General features: G+C 37.7%; 3 protein-coding genes across 19 annotated transcripts in view; 1 reads left to right on the plus strand and 2 right to left on the minus strand.

The window, feature by feature from the left end:
* The window catches only part of C5H12orf50 (chromosome 5 C12orf50 homolog), a 33,897-nt gene extending 24,894 nt beyond the window's left edge, over positions 1-9,003 (minus strand). For 8 of the 12 annotated variants that reach the window (XM_070788920.1, XM_070788915.1, XM_070788913.1 and 5 more), the window contains exons 1-3: positions 4,506-4,753; positions 2,395-2,514; positions 1,928-2,048 (exon numbers count right to left, since the gene is read on the minus strand). In XM_070788920.1, coding sequence (XP_070645021.1) covers positions 1,928-2,048; positions 2,395-2,514; positions 4,506-4,559 — 295 coding nt within the window. In that variant the 5' untranslated portion in view covers positions 4,560-4,753. The other 4 variants (XM_070788918.1, XM_070788911.1, XM_070788912.1 and 1 more) reach the window with 4 other exon arrangements.
* Positions 9,004-9,085: 82 nt separating this feature from the next.
* RLIG1 (RNA 5'-phosphate and 3'-OH ligase 1) lies at positions 9,086-20,582 on the plus strand. The gene is made up of 7 exons (XM_019960322.2): positions 9,086-9,326; positions 10,376-10,493; positions 13,485-13,580; positions 14,455-14,571; positions 16,082-16,279; positions 17,272-17,441; positions 18,751-20,582. The coding sequence occupies exons 1-7, from the start codon at positions 9,237-9,239 to the stop codon at positions 18,937-18,939; spliced, it is 978 nt and encodes a 325-aa protein (XP_019815881.1). The 5' UTR covers positions 9,086-9,236; the 3' UTR covers positions 18,940-20,582.
* CEP290 (centrosomal protein 290) overlaps positions 19,103-20,777 on the minus strand; it is a 96,233-nt gene continuing 94,558 nt past the window's right edge. For 5 of the 6 annotated variants that reach the window (XM_070788904.1, XM_070788903.1, XM_070788906.1 and 2 more), the window contains one exon: positions 19,103-19,909. In XM_070788904.1, the coding sequence (XP_070645005.1) occupies positions 19,679-19,909 (231 nt within the window). In that variant the 3' untranslated portion in view covers positions 19,103-19,678. Of the gene's footprint in view, positions 19,928-20,777 lie in introns of all 6 variants that reach the window. The other variant, XM_070788905.1, reaches the window with a different exon arrangement.

Raw genomic sequence — 20,777 nt, forward strand, 5'->3', positions numbered from 1 at the left:
AGAAAAAATAGTTACCTACTTATTGTGAATAAATATTTTTCAGGACTTCCTGGAATAGAATTAGCCACAATGTGAAAGGTAATACTCTATGTTTGGTGGTTGGGATTTATCAGTAAACAAAGATTCCTATTCTTACAGAAATTTCATTCTATAGGGAGGAGTCAGACAAACAATAGATGTAGTGAAGAAATATATCTGAGAAAATGATATGGAAGTGGCAAAGATAAAGCAGAGCTTATCTCCTCTCATGATGGGAATAGAATGGCTAGGAGAAGGATCTGGTCCTTCCAAAACCAGTGCATGGATCTGGTTTGACCCTATCAAGAGAGGGGAAAGCTTATCCCAAGAGTCAGAAGCAGTTTTGACATGTGTTGAAGAAACTGAGACTTCCAGAAGAGCCAGAACTATTTTTGACCCCCAGATTCTATGCCTAATCTATGAGGATAATGGAATGTATCCCTAGAGAACTTAGCTGAGGACATGTCTTAACAGTGGGGAGCCCACTGTTTGTTACAGAGACATTCTACCTTTCCTTTGCCCTCGGAGATGCAGTCTTTCCTCTAGTACTGAAATAATTAGTTTGAAAGACAGCAATTTCACCCCTAGACCACTAGGAAGTAGGCTAGCACACTATATAGAGAGAATTTAATACAATGTTCTTAATGAAATAAAATCACACTAGATGTTAACCAATGGGACCAAGTTAACCACTTAGTAGGTGTAATAACTTTCATCCCAGTAGGTTACCTTCACTAGTCATCTGTACATCTATCAGTTCAGTTCACTCAGTAATCTCCGACTCTTTGTGACTCTATAGGCTGCAGCACACGAGGCTTCCCTGTCCATCACCAACTCCTGGAGCTTGCTCAAGCTCATATCCATTGAGTCGTTGATACCATCCAACCATCTCATCCTGTGTCATCCCTTTCTCCTCCTACCTCCTATCCATCTATCCAAGCATCCAATTTTACTGAGCATCTGGGCTCCCCACATTGTGCTAAGCATTGGTAGGGAAACTAGCTATGAGCCCCATCCTTGTGATGTTCACAGTCTAGTGAAGAAAAACATTGATCCAGGTATTATATGTATGATGAATGCTCTGAGAGCAGCATTTTCCAGAAGACTATAACAAAGAGACATGGTTTTTAGTCATTCATTTGCCAAGGATTATCTGAAGCCAAATCTTCAAATACAAAGGACTGATATTCTATAAACTCATTTCTAGAATAATTCCATTATAAGAAATGCAGTGGCCATAGCAAGAGAGTGAAGTGGCTATAGCATCAGAGAAACCTGATTCTCCCAACTTTTCAAAGTTCTTGCCATTTACTGTTATAGGACATGGTGTCTTCTATACCCCTTTCCCATAACTTAGTTTAAGGTTCACCACACAGTAGAGTCTCAGTAGCATTTAGCTGGTTTGAAGGGTGCCACTTATTTAGCAACAATGGGATTGCATCTTCCCCACAAATGAAGTCTTAGGAAGAACCACACATCTAGCTGCTCTTCTAGAAGCAGAAGCGTGCAAACCAGAGCATGCCCTTGCTCTCCCCATGTATAAGAGGTTTCTGCACATTTACAGGGAGCAGTGGTGAGGCCAGAACCTCCTAGCTTTGCTCCAATCATGGGATGAGTTGCTGAGACAGCTCCCCTCTATCCAGTGAGGGCAGCAGTCATCTCACTTTTCACATGACTAAAATCCACTTTAGAAACACAGTCAGAGAAAATTTAACTAACTCTGGTCATTCCATTTGGTTAGCTACTTGATGGCTCAATCTCATAATTCTTGATATAACCATCCTAAATCATCCACTGGCGATTACACTGTATTACTCACCTTGCCATACTTTAATGTGTCATTCTATGCTGCTATTCCAAAATCAGACTATAATATGGTATAACCATGTTATTCAAAGAATATACTCACTGCTACTTGGTGGCAAAAATAATCCATTGATATTTCGAGGTTTGCTGTGATAAAAGATACAACTGATCTTCACACAACCAAGAGGTTGAGTTTCCCAGAAGCATGAAATACTGCAGTTTTGCTAGATAAAGGAGTGAGGCAAATGTAAGGATGAGATGCCATAATCACAGTTAAATACAACGTGCTGCAACACGACATGACAAAAACTACTGGAATTGCTGATTTACGATTGTGTGTGTTTCTAGGCTCCGTTTCGAAGCTCTGTTATTTAAAAGATGCAATGGGTACCCCTCAAATACATTTGCCCATTTTTCTTAAGAATTTAAGTTGAGCAAAGTGGAAAATGCCTAAAATTAAGTCATTGGAGGAAAGAATCATTTCTTTTCTATTGTGTTGTAAGAGTACAGAGTTCAAAACTATCGGAGGGAGGTGCTTATAACAAACATGATAATGTTGAATAATTCTACCTGCATTTCCATGTGTCTAAATCTGCAAAGTGGATCTAAACATTTTCCCTCTCTCCATAATGAGCACACTGTGTCACTGCCAAGGGCCTCTTCACAGTGTCGGAATCGGCACTGGGAACCCTGAAAGAAAAAAGTAGTGTAGAAAAGTCAATATATGAACATCAGTGTTTAACAGTAGATTACTAATCAACTGAATAAAGTATGAGATCAAAGTAAAATTAAAAAACACTACAAATCCAAGACTGTCAAGTCTAAATTTTAGCAAAGTACCAAATTTTAGTAAGACTGATAAAATAATCTAATGATTAAACAGTACATTCCATAAGTCACTGATAAAATTCTCGTAGTGCCTGGAAAATCCCATGGATGGTGGAAGCTGGTAGGCTACAGTCCATGGGGCTGCAAAGAGTTGGACACGACTGAGCAACTTCACAAGGATCAATATATAAAAGGTCAGTGACACTCTTGATCACAGTCTAATGACAAAGGGATCTAATTTTCCTTATGAAAGCCAGAATTATTTCTAAGAATCATCACCCATATTCTAATTGTGGAGATTATCTCTATTAATCATAACTTTTATTAGATAATTGTTCTCTTACTCAGATTAGGCACAAACTGTTAAGTGTGCTTATAGAGGGAAAGTGAACAGAGTTTAAACTTTTTTATTGTGGAATTTTAAATATTTAGCACATTGTACTAAGTTATATACACATATATATTTATACATTTACATCATTATATCTCAACAAAAGCAGATGTGGATTATTTGAATGGGCTGCTATTTTTTGCTTATCTTATGTCTTTTACACATAGATCAACAGCTGGGAAAATTGTAGGTCATTGTCTTTTTTTCAGCAGAGGGGTGGGTGACATAGAACAAAAGCAAACATATCCTATTAAGCTCATCCCTTTTTTGACAGGTTTCAGGGTTGTTCCTTATTTTTTTCCCCCACCTTCTTACTGTCTGTCTTCACTCTCTCTCCCTTTTAAGGTGGCTCTGTAGATCTCATAGACCTAGATAGCAGGCAGAAACCAGATAAACCAGTATTTGAATGCCTGACTCTATTTTGCCCATAATCACAAAATCAATCCATTACTCACTCTCTGTGCCTCAGTTTCCTCATCTGTAAAAATGGAATAAAATGCCCTTCTCACATACTGTTGTAAAAATTATGGGAGATAAGGTAATGTGATTGCTATTATTTTTTTTATTTTTTTCATTTAATTATTTATTGATAACTTAGAATTTGAGGATATAGCAGTGAAACTGACAAAACTCTCTGCCCACACAGAACATAAATTCTATTATTTATCATCATCCCAGGGTTTAATCTTAAGGTAACAGGTAATAGAAGTGGATCTAATTCTTACAGTCTAAGAGGCTGACTCTATTCAGTTATCCTAGCAGAGATGAAATGTTTCAAACCAGACACAGCACGTCTTTCACTGGGTTCATTCTGACATGAACATGAAGCTCCAAACATTGGATTTCTACATTTATTTGGCTTCATTGAGATCCACTAATCCAAATCACTTAGACATTTTTTTTTTCCCATTTTAACTTTATAAACTTGAATTCTTGTTTGGCCAGTTTGTATTATTTTTTGCCTTTTCCATGATATTAATTATTTACTATTACTTTGACAGAGGAAAATTCAATAATTTCATTAAAAAATTCCAAAAGAGGGAATCAATTAGATTTATTAAGCTGAGTTTGATAGTGAACCTGAATTTAACTATTTGAATATATATGACTGGAATCACATTAACCAAAATATCATATGCTTTAACATTAGTAATTTGATGTTTCAAGGAGCCATAATATAGGCAAAAGTGCCACATGAGGATTAAAAAGCCATAGGCTCGTAACTGGCAAATAGAAGGAGAGTTTCAGATAATTTTAAATATTACCAGATCTCCTCAGAGAAACTCAACATATCAAAAATACATGATAAGGCTTTACTTCATATTTTAACTATGTACAATATTTTGTGGGAAAATAGTAAATTTTTACTCAGCAATACAAATAAACTGTTGCCATATTTTCCTTCATTCTACTAAAAAGCTTAAGCATGTGGAATATGTACCATAAGTTGTACAATATTTACCTTTATGCATGTGGAATTAAAAAAGAAATAGCAGTCATTCCCAACTTCTGCCATTTTCAACTCTCTTGCTGCTAATCCAATGTTTTTTAATATAAGAATTGCAGGGATGCAAATATAAGAACTATCAGTGTGTAAGGGGAAAAAGAATTTCTTTTCCACAGTCTTTCAGGCTATCAGTAGTATTCCTTTAAAACTGACTTCCTGTTGACAGTCTATTACACAATAGATAATTCTTAAAGAAATTTAAATTAGAAGATACCTTCTCTAGCTTTGCAGAAACCTTGAAAGTGGTTGCTAGTAAGCACACAAACTCAAACTTCCAGAATTTTCCTCATTGTTACCTAATTCATTATTTGCTCATCATAAATGACATCATATCTAACTGTAGGCTAGTTTACCTTAGTGAATACTGTACAGTATTTCTGTTACTCAGTTTAGTTATTGACCGGAAAAAGCTAATACAAATAAAACAGTATATTTTATCCTTCAATGTTCTGATTAAATATGGAATATAAACTAGTTCATACTTTCATAATTAAGAAGTGTTAAATATTTTACAAGTTAATTATTTTCTAGACTCATTTCTATGTATGATTTTAAAACAAAACAAATTTTTATATAAGTAAATATGCTATATTTATTTTAAGATGAAAACAAAATTATGTACTCACCACTATCCACTGATTTGGGAAAAAAACCATTCAGATTGGGATATTTAATAATACCTGAAAATAAGTTGGACTACTTATTCATCTTGTAGCTATAGTCCATTCACTCTTCATCCATCATTAAAAGGGAAATAGATTCTTCCTATAGCACTAAGTTTCCAGATGCTTGCAAATTTTGAGAATTTGTTGAAAGCAAAGTGAAGTACTCCGATTCCCAGAATGAGACATTTCAATCAGCAGTTATTGAGATCTTTCTTCATCTTAGTATCTTTACTAAAAACTAGAACCTAGAAGAAATTAATAAAAATATTCATAGTAGGTAATTTAGGAGATGCCATAGAGATGAGAAATTACAATAGATCAACATGTATTTTTAAATACCTTTGTACTTTTAATTGGAAATTTACAAGATCAAGACATATATTCATTTTGATATTTGGCAAAACCAATACAATAGTGTAAAGTTTAAAAATAAAATTAAATTAAATTTAAAAAAAAGACATATTCACTTTGGTTAAGTGAAACAGACTAAGTTGGTATGAACTTGAGTACACTGCTTTAGAATAAAAATCTAGAAAGTATGCTAAAATTTATAAAGAATTATAATTGTAAATAAGGGAAAATAATAAAGTCAAAAATAAAAAACAAGAGCCATGCAGCATTGAAAGTAAATGAAGTAGAAAATAAAGACTTAACTTAAATCCTTGAAAATATTAGCAATTATATATAGAAAAATCGAATATCTCAACTTTTGTTTTGCCCTACCTTCTAATTCTAGAATAATAATGCACCCATCTCAAGCACATAGCTTACTGGGAGAAACACCCCTAAGAAACAGCTTTAAGTAGTCTTTGCCTCCAGATAAACTTCCTCTTCATATATGAACTTACAGCTAGCTGCATTGCACTATTATCAAATACTTTGGTAATCACTATTACCAAACACCATTATTGCATGATTACATTAACATCACGATTAAAGCCATTGTGAGAATCCATGTTTTACATAGGAGAAAGGCTGAAAAAATGCTTTACCTCTTGAAATTAGTTTTGAACAACTATGTTCCATTAGAAACAGCAAAAACACAAAAACCCACAAGGGGATTTTTTTTTTTTTGTCATTGTAAATAGATCTGTGAATTTTGGTAGTCTTTAGCATGCCTGGAGCCCTAATTTCCTCTTCTTTTTTTCCAATTCTCTTTTCCTTCCCTTTCTTTCTTTTTACCCTCTCTCCCACCTTTTCCTTATTCTCTTCATTTCTTAACTGTTGTGAAATTCCTTCTAGTTTTTTAGGGAAAGCTATGACCATACCCAGGATGACTTTTCTCTCTGTAATGAGTAAAGCAGAGTTATGAGAAATTTGCATGCACTACTCAGGGTAGGCCTGCAAATTTTGTTTTTTGAGTGTGTTGGCCAAGGTATACTCTGCACTGTATACTTCATTTTCGGTTCATGTCAGAACACTAACACATTAGAGAAAAAAAGTCTTTCTTCCAGATTGTGAAATCCTGTAACACCACTTTTAAATACTGGGGCTGGTAATCAGTCCTTGCTGGCTCTTCAGACTTATGAAAATCAAAGGGGCGGGCTGCTGATTGTCAGAGTGGGAGTCCAGACTGTGAGTGTGAACTGCACCAGTGGCTCCCCTTAGTGTTGGACTACCTCGTTTCTGCTGGAGGCTTTACTCCAGGCACTGATGAAATCAAAGTAATAGAAATAGAGCGCTTCTTAAAACATGGTTTAGCTTTGCTGCTACTTTCAAACAGCAAGTGGAATATTTTGGAAGGTGATCTTCAGAAACGATAGAAGGTTGGACCTAAAAGATTCTCTGGCAGTTTGGGAAATGGCAGTTGCAAGTTTTAGGAGTTATTTCATTGTTGTCTCCTTGAGTTCCATGAAACAAGCTCTCAGTTTAGGACTCCTGTGGAGGAACAAAAAGTCCCTGGTTTTTGACTATGCAATGTTAAGGACTTTCCGATCTCAGGATCTCACATTAGGTGTTTTCAGCCACCGCCCCCCGCCGCCACCCCCACCCCCCCCACCCCGCCACCCCCACCCCCCCCACCCCGCCACCCCCACCCCCCCCCACCCCGCCACCCCCACCCCCCCCACCCCGCCACCCCCACCCCCCCCACCCCGCCACCCCCACCCCCCCCACCCCGCCACCCCCACCCCCCCCACCCCGCCGCCACCCCCACCCCCCCCACCCCGCCACCCCCCACCCCCCCCACCCCGCCACCCCCACCCCGCCACCCCCACCCCCCCCCACCCCGCCACCCCCACCCCCCCCCCGGCCACCACCACCTCCCCCCACCCCCGCCACCACCACCTCCCCCCCCCCCCCCCACGTTCCCCCCCCCCCCCCCCCCCGCCACCACCACCTCCCCCCCGCCCCTCTCCCGAGGCCCTTTTTTATTTATTTTTCCTATGAGAAAGTCAAAGATAGTAAAAGAAAAAGTAAATACTTTTGTATGGCAGATCTCTTCTTCCCTCCCTCCCCTCTAAATCCAGCAATCAAAAAACAGTGACTTTTTTTGAGGGATATTTTATTCTTTGGGAATTCCCTTATACATAGATACCTCCAAGTGTAATACAGCAGTTTAATCTTCTGAGAGCTAAATCAGGAAAATGCTGGGAACTTTGATGCCTACAGATAAAACAACTATAGAAATGAGACTCGGGCTTTGTCAAAGCACCTAAAAGATGGCAGTAATCAAAAGTCCCTATTCCGGACTACTTGCTTCAGTGAGAAAGGGTACTATTACTAAAAGTTTACTTTTTCAGCCGTTTGATTGTTATTACTTACCCTCCGAAATTCTTTTGAGAAGTCAGAGCTGTTTTTAGCTCTGCAGTTGATTGCTGACAAGTACTCAAGCCATTCTGTTGGAGCTCATACTTAACTAAGGTAAGTGAGATTCCTATGAAAAAAATGAGACTGAAATCTGGTTGTTGGTATTCCAGTGGTTTGGAATTGGTCTAATACTAAACTTTGCACTCACTCTGGAAAACAAAACAAAACACCAGAACCAACTTCGACCATATTATGCCTTACAATGAGTTTGAGCAAACTCTGGGAGTCAGTGATGGACAGGGAGGCCTGGCGTGCTGCAGTCCGTGGGGTCGCATGATCGGACACGACTGAGCGACTGAACTAAACTGAACTGATGCCTCACAACAAGGCGTAATCCAAACGGTAATTTTCTTTCTTTTTTTGGCCCCAGATATTTTAATTGTAGCGTTTTCTAACATTTTTTCCTGGGAAATTACTTTTCATTTCGTTTTGAGATGTCCCCGGATATTTCTAAGCTTCTGCAGTGCTTTCCTGGAGAAGGCAATGGCACCCCACTCCAGTACTCTTGGCCTGGAAAATCCCATGGACGGAGGAGCCTGGTGGGCTGCAGTCCATGGGGTCGCCAAGAGTCGGACACGACTAAGCAACTTCACTTTCACTTTTCACTTTCATGCATTGGAGAAGGAAATGGCACCCCACTCCACTACTCTTGCCTGGAGAATCCCAGGGACGGGGGAGCCTGGTGGGCTGCCGTCTATGGGGTCGCACAGAGTCGGACACGACTGAAGTGACTTAGCAGTAGCAGCACAGTGCTTTCCCCAGGAAAATATTAAAGGGAACAAGTAAATCTGTTTCATCAAAATGATGTTAAGTAGCCACCTGAAATAGTTCATTACTTATCGCTTGATAACATTTAATTTTCATAAATATCATCGGCTAGTAATACACACACACCAGAAACGGATAAAACCAGAAACGGATCTTTGTATTTTCACGGTCATCAGAACCCCGAGGGACGCTCTCGAGAGCGCACACGAAGGTACCTCGGCTTCCGCACTACAACTCCCAGAAGGCTCCGCGGCCAGGAGGCCGTTTCCGGGCGTGCGTCCCCGTCCTGCGCTCGGAACCGGGGAAATGGGGAGCGGTGCTAGCTGGCCAGCTCGCGGCGTGTTCGCGACTTCAGTACGCGGCTGACCGCTCTGAACGCTTCCCTGGTCAGGACCCGGCGCTGCTCGGAAGGGCCCTCTCCAATAGCACTGCTTGAGGACCGACCATGAGGCGCTTGGGGTCGGTGCAGCGGAAAATGCCGTGTGTGTTTGTGACGGAGGTGAAAGAGGAGCCTTCCACCAAAAGGGAGCATCAGGTACCAAGGAGCACTGGGCCCGCGGGGCGGCCGCGGGTGGGTTCCTCCCCGCGACGCGGGCTGCATTTGAACCCGCGAGCGCTTCCAGGCGCGGTAGAGCCGCCCTGCAGCCCGGGGGTCTCTCTGCAGGGTTCGCTCCGGCGGCCTAGGGTACAGGTCTTACTTCAGATAAAAGTGTCGTAGACTGTAAAGACTGTAAAACGGTGGCATAGTCTTTCTCAGAAGTGAAAATGAATCACGAAGTTCGTTGGAACTTTTTTTCCCTCCATTCTTGATGCTCTTTTGGCTTCCTGACAATAAGCAAATCATAAATTAAAAACGCAGTTTACTAGTGATAAAGCTGAAAGGGTGCCCGTGTTTCTCCTTTGCACTTAACGTATTTAACATTGTATTATGCATTTTATGACTGTTGTCTCCTTCCTTAAAATAAACGTTCCACCGAAGGCAGGTGCCATTTGACCTCTATCCTAGTGCTGAGGCCAGTGCTTAACCCTTAGGAGGCTTTTAGCAAATGATTATCAAGTAAATGAACACACGTAACACTTGAGCTAGGCATACAGCTCTGCATAGGATATGATTCCTGGTGTCAAGCTCATTATGGTGGATAAAGAAACATGTGAATACAGTTGGTCTGTGAACAATGCCAGGATTCGGGGTCCGATCCCCTGAAATCCGAGTATAACTTGTGGTTGGCCCTCATATTCAAGTTTCCTCCGTAACAAGGCTTCTGCATCCAGGATTCAACCAACTGTGTGTAGTACTGCAGGATTTCCTATTGAAAAAAAAATTGCGTGTGAATGGTCCCATGCAGTTCAAACCCCTGTTGGTGGAGTCAACTGTACTTAACAAATCTCGGTGGACAAACATGTATTGCTGTGATAGCATAGAAGAGGAGGAGATGATTTGTAAGAACTTTACAGGAGAAATATTTTGAAGGATAAACTGGTGGTCATACCTTGGAACTAGGGAAATTAAAAACTTCCAGGTGAGAGCATGTAGAAGGCATAGAGGCTGTTTATCTTAAACCAGTTTTCTTTTTCTCTTTTAAGCCATTTAAAGTTTTGGCAACTGAAACTTTAAGTCACAAGGCATTAGATGCAGATATACACAATGCAATTCCAACAGAAAAAGTGGATGGAACATGTTGTTATGTTACTAACTACAAAGGTAAAATAAAACTGTACTACAAATATTTATTTTTCTTAATCACTTAAACTGTATATATCTGAAGTGCTCTTCATAAACCCTTGGAAACCTAAGTATAATGGGAAGATAATAAAGTCACAATCACTGTACCATTGTATCTTTCTCTTGGGGGAAGAAAGGAAGATAACTTAATATTTACTTAATACTGATTAAGGGCCAGACAGTATGATAAATGCTTTATGTGTTATCCTTATCTGCACAATAAGCCTCTCCTGTTTCACTGAAACAGAAACCAAAGCTCAGAGAACATAAATAATTTGTTCGAAACCATTTAATTAATGAAGGCTCAACTGGTAATAGGACCCAGGTTTATGTGACCCTAAAGCTTGTTCTTATTCTGCTGAGCCCAGTGCTAATTCAGTTGTTTTATTACTGTTGCCAGTGTCTCTAATTTGTTTCATTTTAGTAAGAGATAGAAACTCAAATCAAAATTGTCAACTATGTTATGGAAAAAAATGCATTGAAAAGACAGAAATAATCTTTGTGCTTTTTTTCTAGATATTGAAATTACTTCTCACTTCCAGCAAGAGAAATAAAAGTTAAATGCTTATTGGATACATTCTTCATAATAGGAAGTCTCGTCTGAAGTGCACCTTTTTTCCTTGTGGTGTGCTGACGTTCACATAACATAGAATTCCCTGTTAGTCCTTTTTAAGTGTGCACTTCAGTGTGGTGCGCAGTTCCCATTGTTGTGCTGCTGTCAACACCATCCGTCTCCAAAACTCTTTTCATCTTGCAAAACTGAAACTTCACACCTTTTAAATAACAGCCTCCCACCTTGTTGCACACACTGCTTTGTTTCTAGGATTTTGACTAGGTAACTCACGTACGTGGAGTCATTTGGTGACTGGCTTATTTCACTTAGCATATTGCCCTTAAGATTCCTTCGTGTTGTAGTGCATGTCAGAATTGCCTTCCTTTATAAAAGGGTGAATGCCGCATGTTTGTGTATACCACATAATTGCGTGCATACTGTTCATCCATCCGTGTGTGCTAGGTGGGACTATTAGCTGTCGTGAGCCGTGCTATGAACATGGTACACAGGTCTCTCTTAGAATCCCTCCTTTCGGTCTTCAGGGTATATATCCCAAAGTGGAATGGCTACTGTAACTCTTTTTTGTTTTTTTTGAGGCACTGTCATACTCTTTTTTGTAGCAAGTGCACTGTTGTGTTCCTACCAGGAGTATAGAAGAGTTCCAGCTTTTCCATATCCTCACCAGCACTTGTTATTTTCTGTTTTTGTGATAGTAGCCATCTTAATGGGTGTGCAATGCATTTTTTATGTTTATTTTTAAAAAGAGCAAAAGGTTTGTTCAACAGAAATGACAGTGTAGTTTTAATCTGGTTCTTCATATTATTTATTGGTATAGCTAATAAGTAATGTAGAATGCCTTACCCAAACTGTAATCAATAATTTTTCAAATAGCTGATTTATATATTTGAAGAAACAAAGTTTTCTTTAGGGTTTTATATTTATATTCTGGGCTTCCCAGGTAGCACTAGTGGTAATGAACCCTCCTTCCAATGTAGGAGACATAAGCGAAGTGGGTTCCATCCCTGGGTCAGGAAGATTTCCCTGGAGGAGGGCCAGGCAACCCACTCCAGTATTCTTGCCTGAAGAATCCCATGGACAGAGGAGCCTGGGAGGCTACAGTGCACAGGGTTAGAAAGAGTGAGACATGACCAAAGTAACTTAGCACACAGGCACATATTTATATTAAGAAACTTAAGTATGCATCACATTGTGTAATTACTATCAATATAATGGTGGCAGTTAAACAAAATTGGATTGCTAAAGAACACTTAGAGAACCCAGAGTGACAGTGCTTGTAAATCCACAGTTAATTACAGGTACAGGATAGGCGAGGCAGTAAGGGCATTGAAAGGATGCATATCACAACCAAAGACTCTCTCAGAGTGAAGGGTCTGCTGCTGCTGCTAAGTCACATCAGTCGTGTCCGACTCTGCGGCCCCATAGACGGCAGCCCACCAGACTCCTGTCCCTGGGACTCTCCAGGCAAGAACACTGGAGTGGGTTGCCATTTCCTTCTCCAATGCATGAAAGGGAAAAGTGAAAGTGAAGTCGCTCAGTCGTGTCTGACTCTTCACGACCCCGTTGACTGTAGCCGGCCAGGCTCCTGCGTCCATAGGATTTCCCAGGCAAAAGTACTGGAGTGGGGTGCCATTGCCTTCTCCGAAGGGTCTGATGAGACCTGGTGAAAGCGTCTATGGTCCTCCCCTGATGCCTCCCCTACCTTCCTGACAAATCTAGGAAAGACAAACTTTTTAAAATTAGGGACCACCGCTGATGTAGGCAGAGAACACCTCAGAAACAGAGAATCTGAAATGCAGTCTCAGCTGGGGATTTTTATATTTTGCTGGTCATGAAGGCATCTTCCTGCTAAGTAACCAGCCTCAGCAGCAGCCCCGCAGGAGGCTCACTGAGACCAAGTGCAACTCCTTAGTCTCACTGTTGTCGAGAAAAAATGCTGGTATGTTTTTTCGTACGTAAAAGTTTCAGGGGAAACGTCTGAGACCCCCGACTGCAAAGCATCACTGTAAATCAGTGTTCCATGCCTTGGCCCAGGGGTCAGAGCCATGTGAAACAACTAGCTTCACTCCACGTTTTGGGGGTTAACCCTCATAGCATAATGTAACATAGTTACATTTTAGAGCAGGTGTGAGTACAATTTCTGGTTATGTTTCCGTTAGCAAAGAGATAGCTTCAGTTTCTCGCGACTGCTAGTTTCTCATCTGTCTGTGGGATGATGTCCTTACTGAAATGGTCAAATTTGTTTTGTTTGTTATCCTGCATATTTCTCTTTGTCTTTTGGGTTGTTTCTCTTAGAGGAAATGACCCTGCGTTTATTGAAAAAGGTTATACTGAAATGTCTTTCAAGCTAAATTTTATTGTTTGCCTCTTAAACTTTTTTTTTCTTTATTATTTTTTAGGTCAGCCATACCTTTGGGCTCGGCTAGATAGGAAACCTAACAAATTAGCTGAGAAAAGATTTAAAAATTTTCTACATTTAAAACAAAACTCGAAAGGTTCGTGGGTCCTTTTTTTTTTTTATTAAAGTTATTCATGATTTAAGTTGAAATTTTTGTCTTATTTCTTGCTGTGGTGTTCTATACATTATTCCTTCTTTACAGTTTAAGCACTTTGGGAAAAGAAAAAAATTACAACTGAGTATCTTTTTATGTAAAAGCATATTCTTGAAAAAGATTTCAAAATATTTTCCTAACATTTCTGTGACTCCTCATTGTAGTTTGTCAGTTTGATTAATACATACAAGTTACTATGAGTGACACATTTGGTTATTAATAGTTTTACGTTACATTCCTCTAAGTAGATATATACGTACTTTGGCCACCTCATGCGAAGAGTTGACTCACTGGAAAAGACTGATGCTGGGAGGGATTGGGGGCAGGAGGAAAAGGGGACGACAGAGGATGAGATGGCTGGATGGCATCACCGACTTGATGGACGTGAGTTTGAGTGAACCTTGGGAGTTGGTGATGGACAGGGAGGCCTGGCGTGCTGTGATTCATGGGGTCGCAGAGTCAGACACGACTGGACTGAACTGAACTGAATACATGTATCATTATATATCCACTCATATATATAACTTTATATATTTGTATTCATAGTGCATTAAAAATTCACCATAAATCTATACATACTGTAACATTGGCTGCTTTAATTAGACTGTTAACTTACTGTTACAGATGGTGGGTTCAAAATTGAAAATTTGAAGTGTTAGTAGCTTAACCCTGAGAAATGTGGTGGTGGTAATGAATGGAGACTAATTAATATGGTACCTGATTTGATGGGACTCATTAGTTGTTCCCACTTCGAATTTGTTCAGTGTTTTATAGTGTTTAAAGTGTCACCACACATAAGATTATTTAATTCTTTTAGAATTTTTTTGGAATGTTGAGGAGGACTTCAAACCTGTTCCAGAGTGCTGGATACCAGCGAAGGAAATAGAACAGATAAATGGGAATCCGATACCTGATGAAAATGGACACATTCCTGGTATTACTAGATCTCTTCTAAGATACAATTTTGTGTTTACTAGTAAAAAGAATAAGATACATGCAATTGGAAATTATAGAATATAATTTTAATATGGTGGTTCATGGTATTTATACCAAAGATGTTTCATATCAAGAGTGTCCTTTCAGTTTTAGAATATTTTCTCAGATGGACAGTTTACTACCTCTGGTCTATAAAAATTAATAAAGCATTGAGTTTGGGAATAGCCTTGAAGTACTGTCAGGATAGATGGTATGATCGATTAAATCATATTAAGCCTTTACTTTTTAGACTGAAGATAACAATATGCATATGTTTCAAGTACCTATAATGTGCAAAGTATTCTTAGATTTTAATAATATAAAAATGAAGATCAGAACCCTTATCCTTGATGATCTTGTAGACAGTAGGAAAAAAAGTCTACCAATAATAGTATGATTTAAGAACTAGAAGGAAATAATGCACAAGGTACAGTTGGAGAAAAGAGGAAGAATTCCTAGTTCAACCTTGGTGGTTAGTAGAGTCATCTAAGGAGAATGGACATTTATCCTGAAGCTCAAGAGCCAGGAAGTTAGTTGGCAAGGGAAGAGAGGTTAGCTTAGGCAAACTCCTACAAAGGGGAGAGGTCATGGCATCTTTCGGAAATTTTAAATAACACCTTACTGTGGCTGGAATGTTTATAACTTGAGTTATAAAAGTAGAGGCTGGAGATGTGTAATGGGGTCACATCTTAAATGGCTTTGTATTCTATCTGGATGGCATCACCGACTTTGTGAAGTTTGTGAAGAACTTTGTGAAGTTTATCCTAAAGATGACTATTAAGCAGCGATACAGCAGAACTAAATATAAATTCTTGAAATAGAACTGTGATAAAAGTAGGGTAGGGAGTTGGAGATAGTAGACTAGTGAAGAGCTTATTACAGTAGTCTGGATGAATAATGAATACCAAAGATGTGATGGTCATAATAGTGTTTATGCCATAGTTTGGAGGTTTTTTTTTTGGTAAGGAATTCTCTACAACAAAGAAGCCTAATCTGGCAACAGGAGTTAGGAAGGGAATAGCATTCGATAAATGTAGAATCCATACATTGTTCAATAAATACCAGAACAATACAATAAATTGTGGAACAATTGCATCTGTCTGTTGTCCCTGAAACTGGAGAGGAGGTAGAGAGAAAACTGAAAAAAGGTTTTAGTGCTGTGTCTTAGAATGGTGCTCAGTTCTTATTGAAAATATGAATTTTCTTTTAAAAGAATTCTGGGTACTCTGTAGTAAATAATCAAACAGGTTAATTCCTCTGCAGAATCAAGAGACCTTATGATTAGAAAGAGAGGATGATTTACAAAGTAGCAAAACTGTTAACATCTCCACTGATGTTGAATGACACCTTTGTGTGATAGAACATCCAGAAAATTGGCGACAAAAATTAAAATTATCATAGTCTTAATCCAGAGAAAAACAATGCAAAAAAACAAAACAAAACCCCTCACTTGTTTCTTTAAATGACAGGTTGGGTCCCAGTGGAGAAAAACAGCAAACAGCACTGCTGGCATTCGTCCGTAGTCGATTACGAGTCTGAGATCGCCCTGGTCCTGAGGCATCATCCTGACGACCCTGGGCTTTTGGAAATCAGTGCAGTGCCGCTCTCAGATCTTCTAGAACAAACACTGGAGCTTATAGGAACCAATATTAATGGAAATCCTTATGGTGAGTAAAGCCTTTTTCTTATTTAGTTACAGTAGTTATTTATAAAGAAAACTTCCTAGGTTCAACTGAAAGAAATACACACTATAGGAGTGACTGATAAAGCTTGGAATTATTTGTTTTTTTAGATTCACTTTTTTAGTGAAATCATATCGTATTTGTCTGTTATTTCACTTAGTATAATATCCTTTAGGTTTATACATGTTGTCACAATTGACAGGATTTCATTCTTTTTTTATGCCTAATGTTCCATTTTCTATATGTGTACTCTATATCTTTATCCATTCATGGTGAGGTAATTAGTTTAATTATAACAGGTAAGAGTAAAATAAATAAAAGAATTAGCAATGAATATCGTAAGAAGCATCAGAATATATACCATGATTATTTGAGTACAAGTCCTGAGGGCACTATGGAGTATTGTTGACAGGCAAATGAAGACAGACCCAAGGTCATTAAAGCTATAATAACAAAATCCAATATAGCGATCAGAAGATTATTAGCAGGTGAAAAGAAGCTAAGACAGTAACTGTGCAAGTTACCAGATACAGCGTGGCCATTTGACAAACACTGAATGATTGTGGCCACTGGTGTACAGCAGTGGTTGGTGGACTTTTCTCTAAAAGGCTACATAGTAAATATTTAGTTTTGGGGGGGCATATCTCTCAAAGACCGTAGATAGTGCTTAAATGAATGGGTTGGCTGTGTTCCATTGAAACAGTTTACAAAAATAGGCATTTGGCTGGATTTGGTCTGAAGGTTAAAGTTTGCCAACTCCTGGTATAGAGCACTTGAAGTAGAATTTAGACTTAGTGGGATAAAGTGCCAACTGGTGAGTGAAGGCAGTTGTAATATATTTCTCTTCAAGGAATTAGACTTTTTGGTAAATTTATCCCCTCAGTGTTTTAAGAGGCTTTTTTTTTACTTGGAGAGAGAAATTTTCTAATTCTTTTTGAAACTTCTGAATGGCTAATGGCAAATTTTTATGATTTTAGGGTTAGGAAGCAAAAAGCATCCATTACATCTTCTTATACCACATGGAGCGTTTCAAATAAGAAATCTACCTACCTTGAAGCACAGTGATCTGTTGTCCTGGTTTGATGGTTGCAGAGAGGGTAAAATTGAAGGAATAGTATGGCATTGCAATGATGGTTGTTTAATCAAGGTAATGGCAGAAAATAATTTGTAAGGTTATGTCACTTTATGTTCCTGAAACAAAGTAGAAGTGGCACTGCAGTACTCTACAAATTGCAGCAGTTCTGATATGCAATAATGTCTTCATCAAATTGCAGTAATTCTGATACTCAGTAATGTCTTCATCTCACGTGCCACCATCTTTATACAATAACATTGTTTCCCAATATGCGTTCTGTGGGGCTTTGGTTCTTCCAGATGTGCTTCAGAATTAGTGATGAAAACATCTGGAAGACCCTACATACTACATATTCCTTCTTGGAAATTCATGTTGAACATATGTGTTCTCTGAATCATCTGTACTATAATGACTTCACGTGAAAGCATTTCTCAAACTTGCTTGATTATAGAATTTGTTAAGAGAGTGCCAAGGTGACAGTTAATATGTACAGAATAAATTATTTTACACTTTTTGCCCTTTCTGTGTCCTGGACTTGTCTATTTAATTTCACATAGGTTCACACTGTAATGTTCAAAACTGGAACTAATCCAGTTTGGACCAACCCAGACTCCAAACAATTAACTGAAGCCAAAAACTTAGAAATCATTTTTAACACCTCTGTCCATCACTTCATACATCTAATTATCAGTTCTGAAAGATTCTCATCTGTTGTATCTGTGTACTTCTCAACAACCAATGGGCTGTTAATTTTAATTTAAACCAAGACTCATGCTTGAATTATTTTATCACCATCCCAAGCATTATCTTTCAGTCTTATTCCTGTCCTGTCTTTACAAATGAATGAGAATACTGTTCCCCTGCCTAGTGACATTTAAGATTTTTCATGATCTAGCACCTGCTAAAATTTCTAGAACTCTCCACTTTCATCTTTCAAACATACACATTGTGTATGTTCTTAACTAAATGCAACCAGAGCAAAAAGCACTATTCTATCACATGTTATTCCCTTTGGTTAGAATGACTTCTACCCACATTTTTCAGCTGGCTACCTTCTGTATTTAGCAACAGACTTTGTTATTCGTTACCATTTTTATGGAGCCCCTGATTATGTTCCTGGAATGTCTCCAGGTGCTGAAAGTACAGAGTTAACAAAACAGTGTCTCTGCCTTCATGAAGCTTACATTCTAATGGGGAAGACAGACAATAAGCAAGTAAATATATACTATGTCAGGAGGAAAACATCTATTAAAAAAAAAAGGCTAAGATGAAGTGGAACCTTAAATAACTCCCAGAGGCTGGGAAATAGTAGGCACTCAAAAGATTTGTAAGTGAGCAAAAATAATATAGGCTAAAGCTAACTTTTTTTTTTTCTTTTCAGGTCCATCGCCACCATCTTGGTTTATGTTGGCCGATCCCAGATACTTATATGAATTCAAAACCAGTTATTATCAACATGAATCTGAACAAATATGAGTATGCCTTTGATGCTAAGTGTTTATTTAATCATTTTTCAAAAATAGACAATCAGAAATTTGGTAGGCTCAAAGATATAATACTTACTGTATAAACTGGAAGTGCAATTAAAAACCAGCTTCATTGTTGTTCTGTTTTAATGTTGAATACTCTGCCATGTTTATAAGGTAAAAATATCTCAGTTTCAGTTTATTATTCAGTGTCTTAATATAGCAGCATTTTAGCATTTGAAGCAATCAATTTTCCAGTTGCAAATATCTATTCAAAATTTTATTTAGAAACAGCAAATGAATTTTAACCTCTGGAAGTAAAAATATAATAATAAGCTCTCCACTTTGTACAGAGGTTGGATTCGGTCCATTGTATGTGGGTAGTTTAAAAGACAAACCAACAATTTTGGACCATTACTTTAAAAATTAAATAATTTACACTGAATTTAAAATTGCTAGACATTTAACAAAACATATGGCTCAACTTAATAACATTTATATAGACATAATTTGAGAATCTTAACACATATATAAATATGTAAGTATACATAAAACCCCAGTTTTAAATGTTTAAAAAAATTAGTACATTATAAATGTATAAAAATTTACCATAGCTCATTGCCTATTTGACAGACATAACTTATACTAACAGTCTTCAAAAATATACTCTCCTAATATGTTGAAATTTTCATATAATTTTATTTACTAAAAATTCCAATTTAAGTAAAGCTATGAGGTATTGGGAAGGAAATCATGTAGGTCAAACTTGCTTGATTTCCAGATGGAATTTTAACTTACAAAGTTAGTAAATAGTTAAATAAAACTATTGTTAGAGATGGCCTTTTAGTATATGGGGAAATTAACAGGATTTTCCTGCTCATCTTCAAACTGTTCAGAAGCAGCAACAGGACTAGTTAATTCAACTCCAAATTGTTCAGAAAGTTTTTTTAACTTCTCTTCTAAGAGAATATTTTTCTTCACTTCTTCTTTGTAGTTATACTTCAGATCTTCAATTTCTTCAAAAAATGATGGATCAAAATTTTCCAGTTCTTTTTTCAGCTTTTGTATTTCCTCCTAATAAGAATATATTATCTTTTAAAGGTATACACAGGAAAAAAATACATTATTTAGGTATGAACTAAAGAGAATGAATTACAAACATGAAAGCCAAAGAAACTTGAACAGTCAAATATAAGGCAGAAGTCAAATTATTCTCTAAGTTATATCCTAGTCTGGCACTATAATTTATCAACTATTAAATCAGAGGGGATTTAATCTTTCCCCAAAAGAATATTAAGATGTTCTCAGTGTGAGGCAGTCAAAAAACTTGGTTATTCACAACACTGAAGTTATTCTGGTTACAATTCTTTGGTTTAGGCTTCATTTGTATTTTCTTTACAAGTATCTAATTTTTAATGAATAATGGTCACCTGTTATATTTATGATCATGGAAACTGTATGGCTTCTGCCTGGCTAAAAGTAAGCATCTGGTAAAGAAACAATTTGAGCTTTAATGACCAGGTAGAATAGCCAGTGAGCACTAGTTAATTTTCATATTTATGTTCTTTCATTGTGTTTAGAGTATTAAAGAAAGAGAAAAGCATATCAAATATCTTTATGTGAACTATTTCTGAAAAGAATTTAAAAAAGAGAAAGACACTATTCCCACTGTGACCCAAAACTTAGGAAAATATTAAAATAATGAGCTATATTTGTGACAATTAAAAATAATTAACTCTCTAAAGAATCCCATTTGTTCTGTCTCAATTTTTTGGTAGTTCTCTATAATATTTTTAATATTTTAAGTCGGACGAATATAAAAACCTTAATGTCAAGGTTTAAATGTAAGTATAAAACATGATTCCAGGAATATTTAGGATACATAGTTAAAACTCAGAGATGGTGATCATAAAAATAGTTTTCAACAGCTGTTTTCACAAAA

Source organism: Bos indicus, chromosome 5 (assembly GCF_029378745.1).
Source record: "Bos indicus isolate NIAB-ARS_2022 breed Sahiwal x Tharparkar chromosome 5, NIAB-ARS_B.indTharparkar_mat_pri_1.0, whole genome shotgun sequence".
NCBI classification, from domain to species: Eukaryota; Metazoa; Chordata; class Mammalia; order Artiodactyla; family Bovidae; genus Bos; species Bos indicus.

Bases quoted from the DNA above. Each gene is read 5' to 3' on its own strand.
- RLIG1 (XM_019960322.2), top strand. From the start codon at position 9,237: ATGAGGCGCTTGGGGTCGGTGCAGCGGAAAATGCCGTGTGTGTTTGTG. The intron at 13,581-14,454 runs GTTCGTGGGTCC...TAATTCTTTTAG, and splicing joins TTTAAAACAAAACTCGAAAG to AATTTTTTTGGAATGTTGAG. The intron at 16,280-17,271 runs GTGAGTAAAGCC...TTATGATTTTAG, and splicing joins TATTAATGGAAATCCTTATG to GGTTAGGAAGCAAAAAGCAT.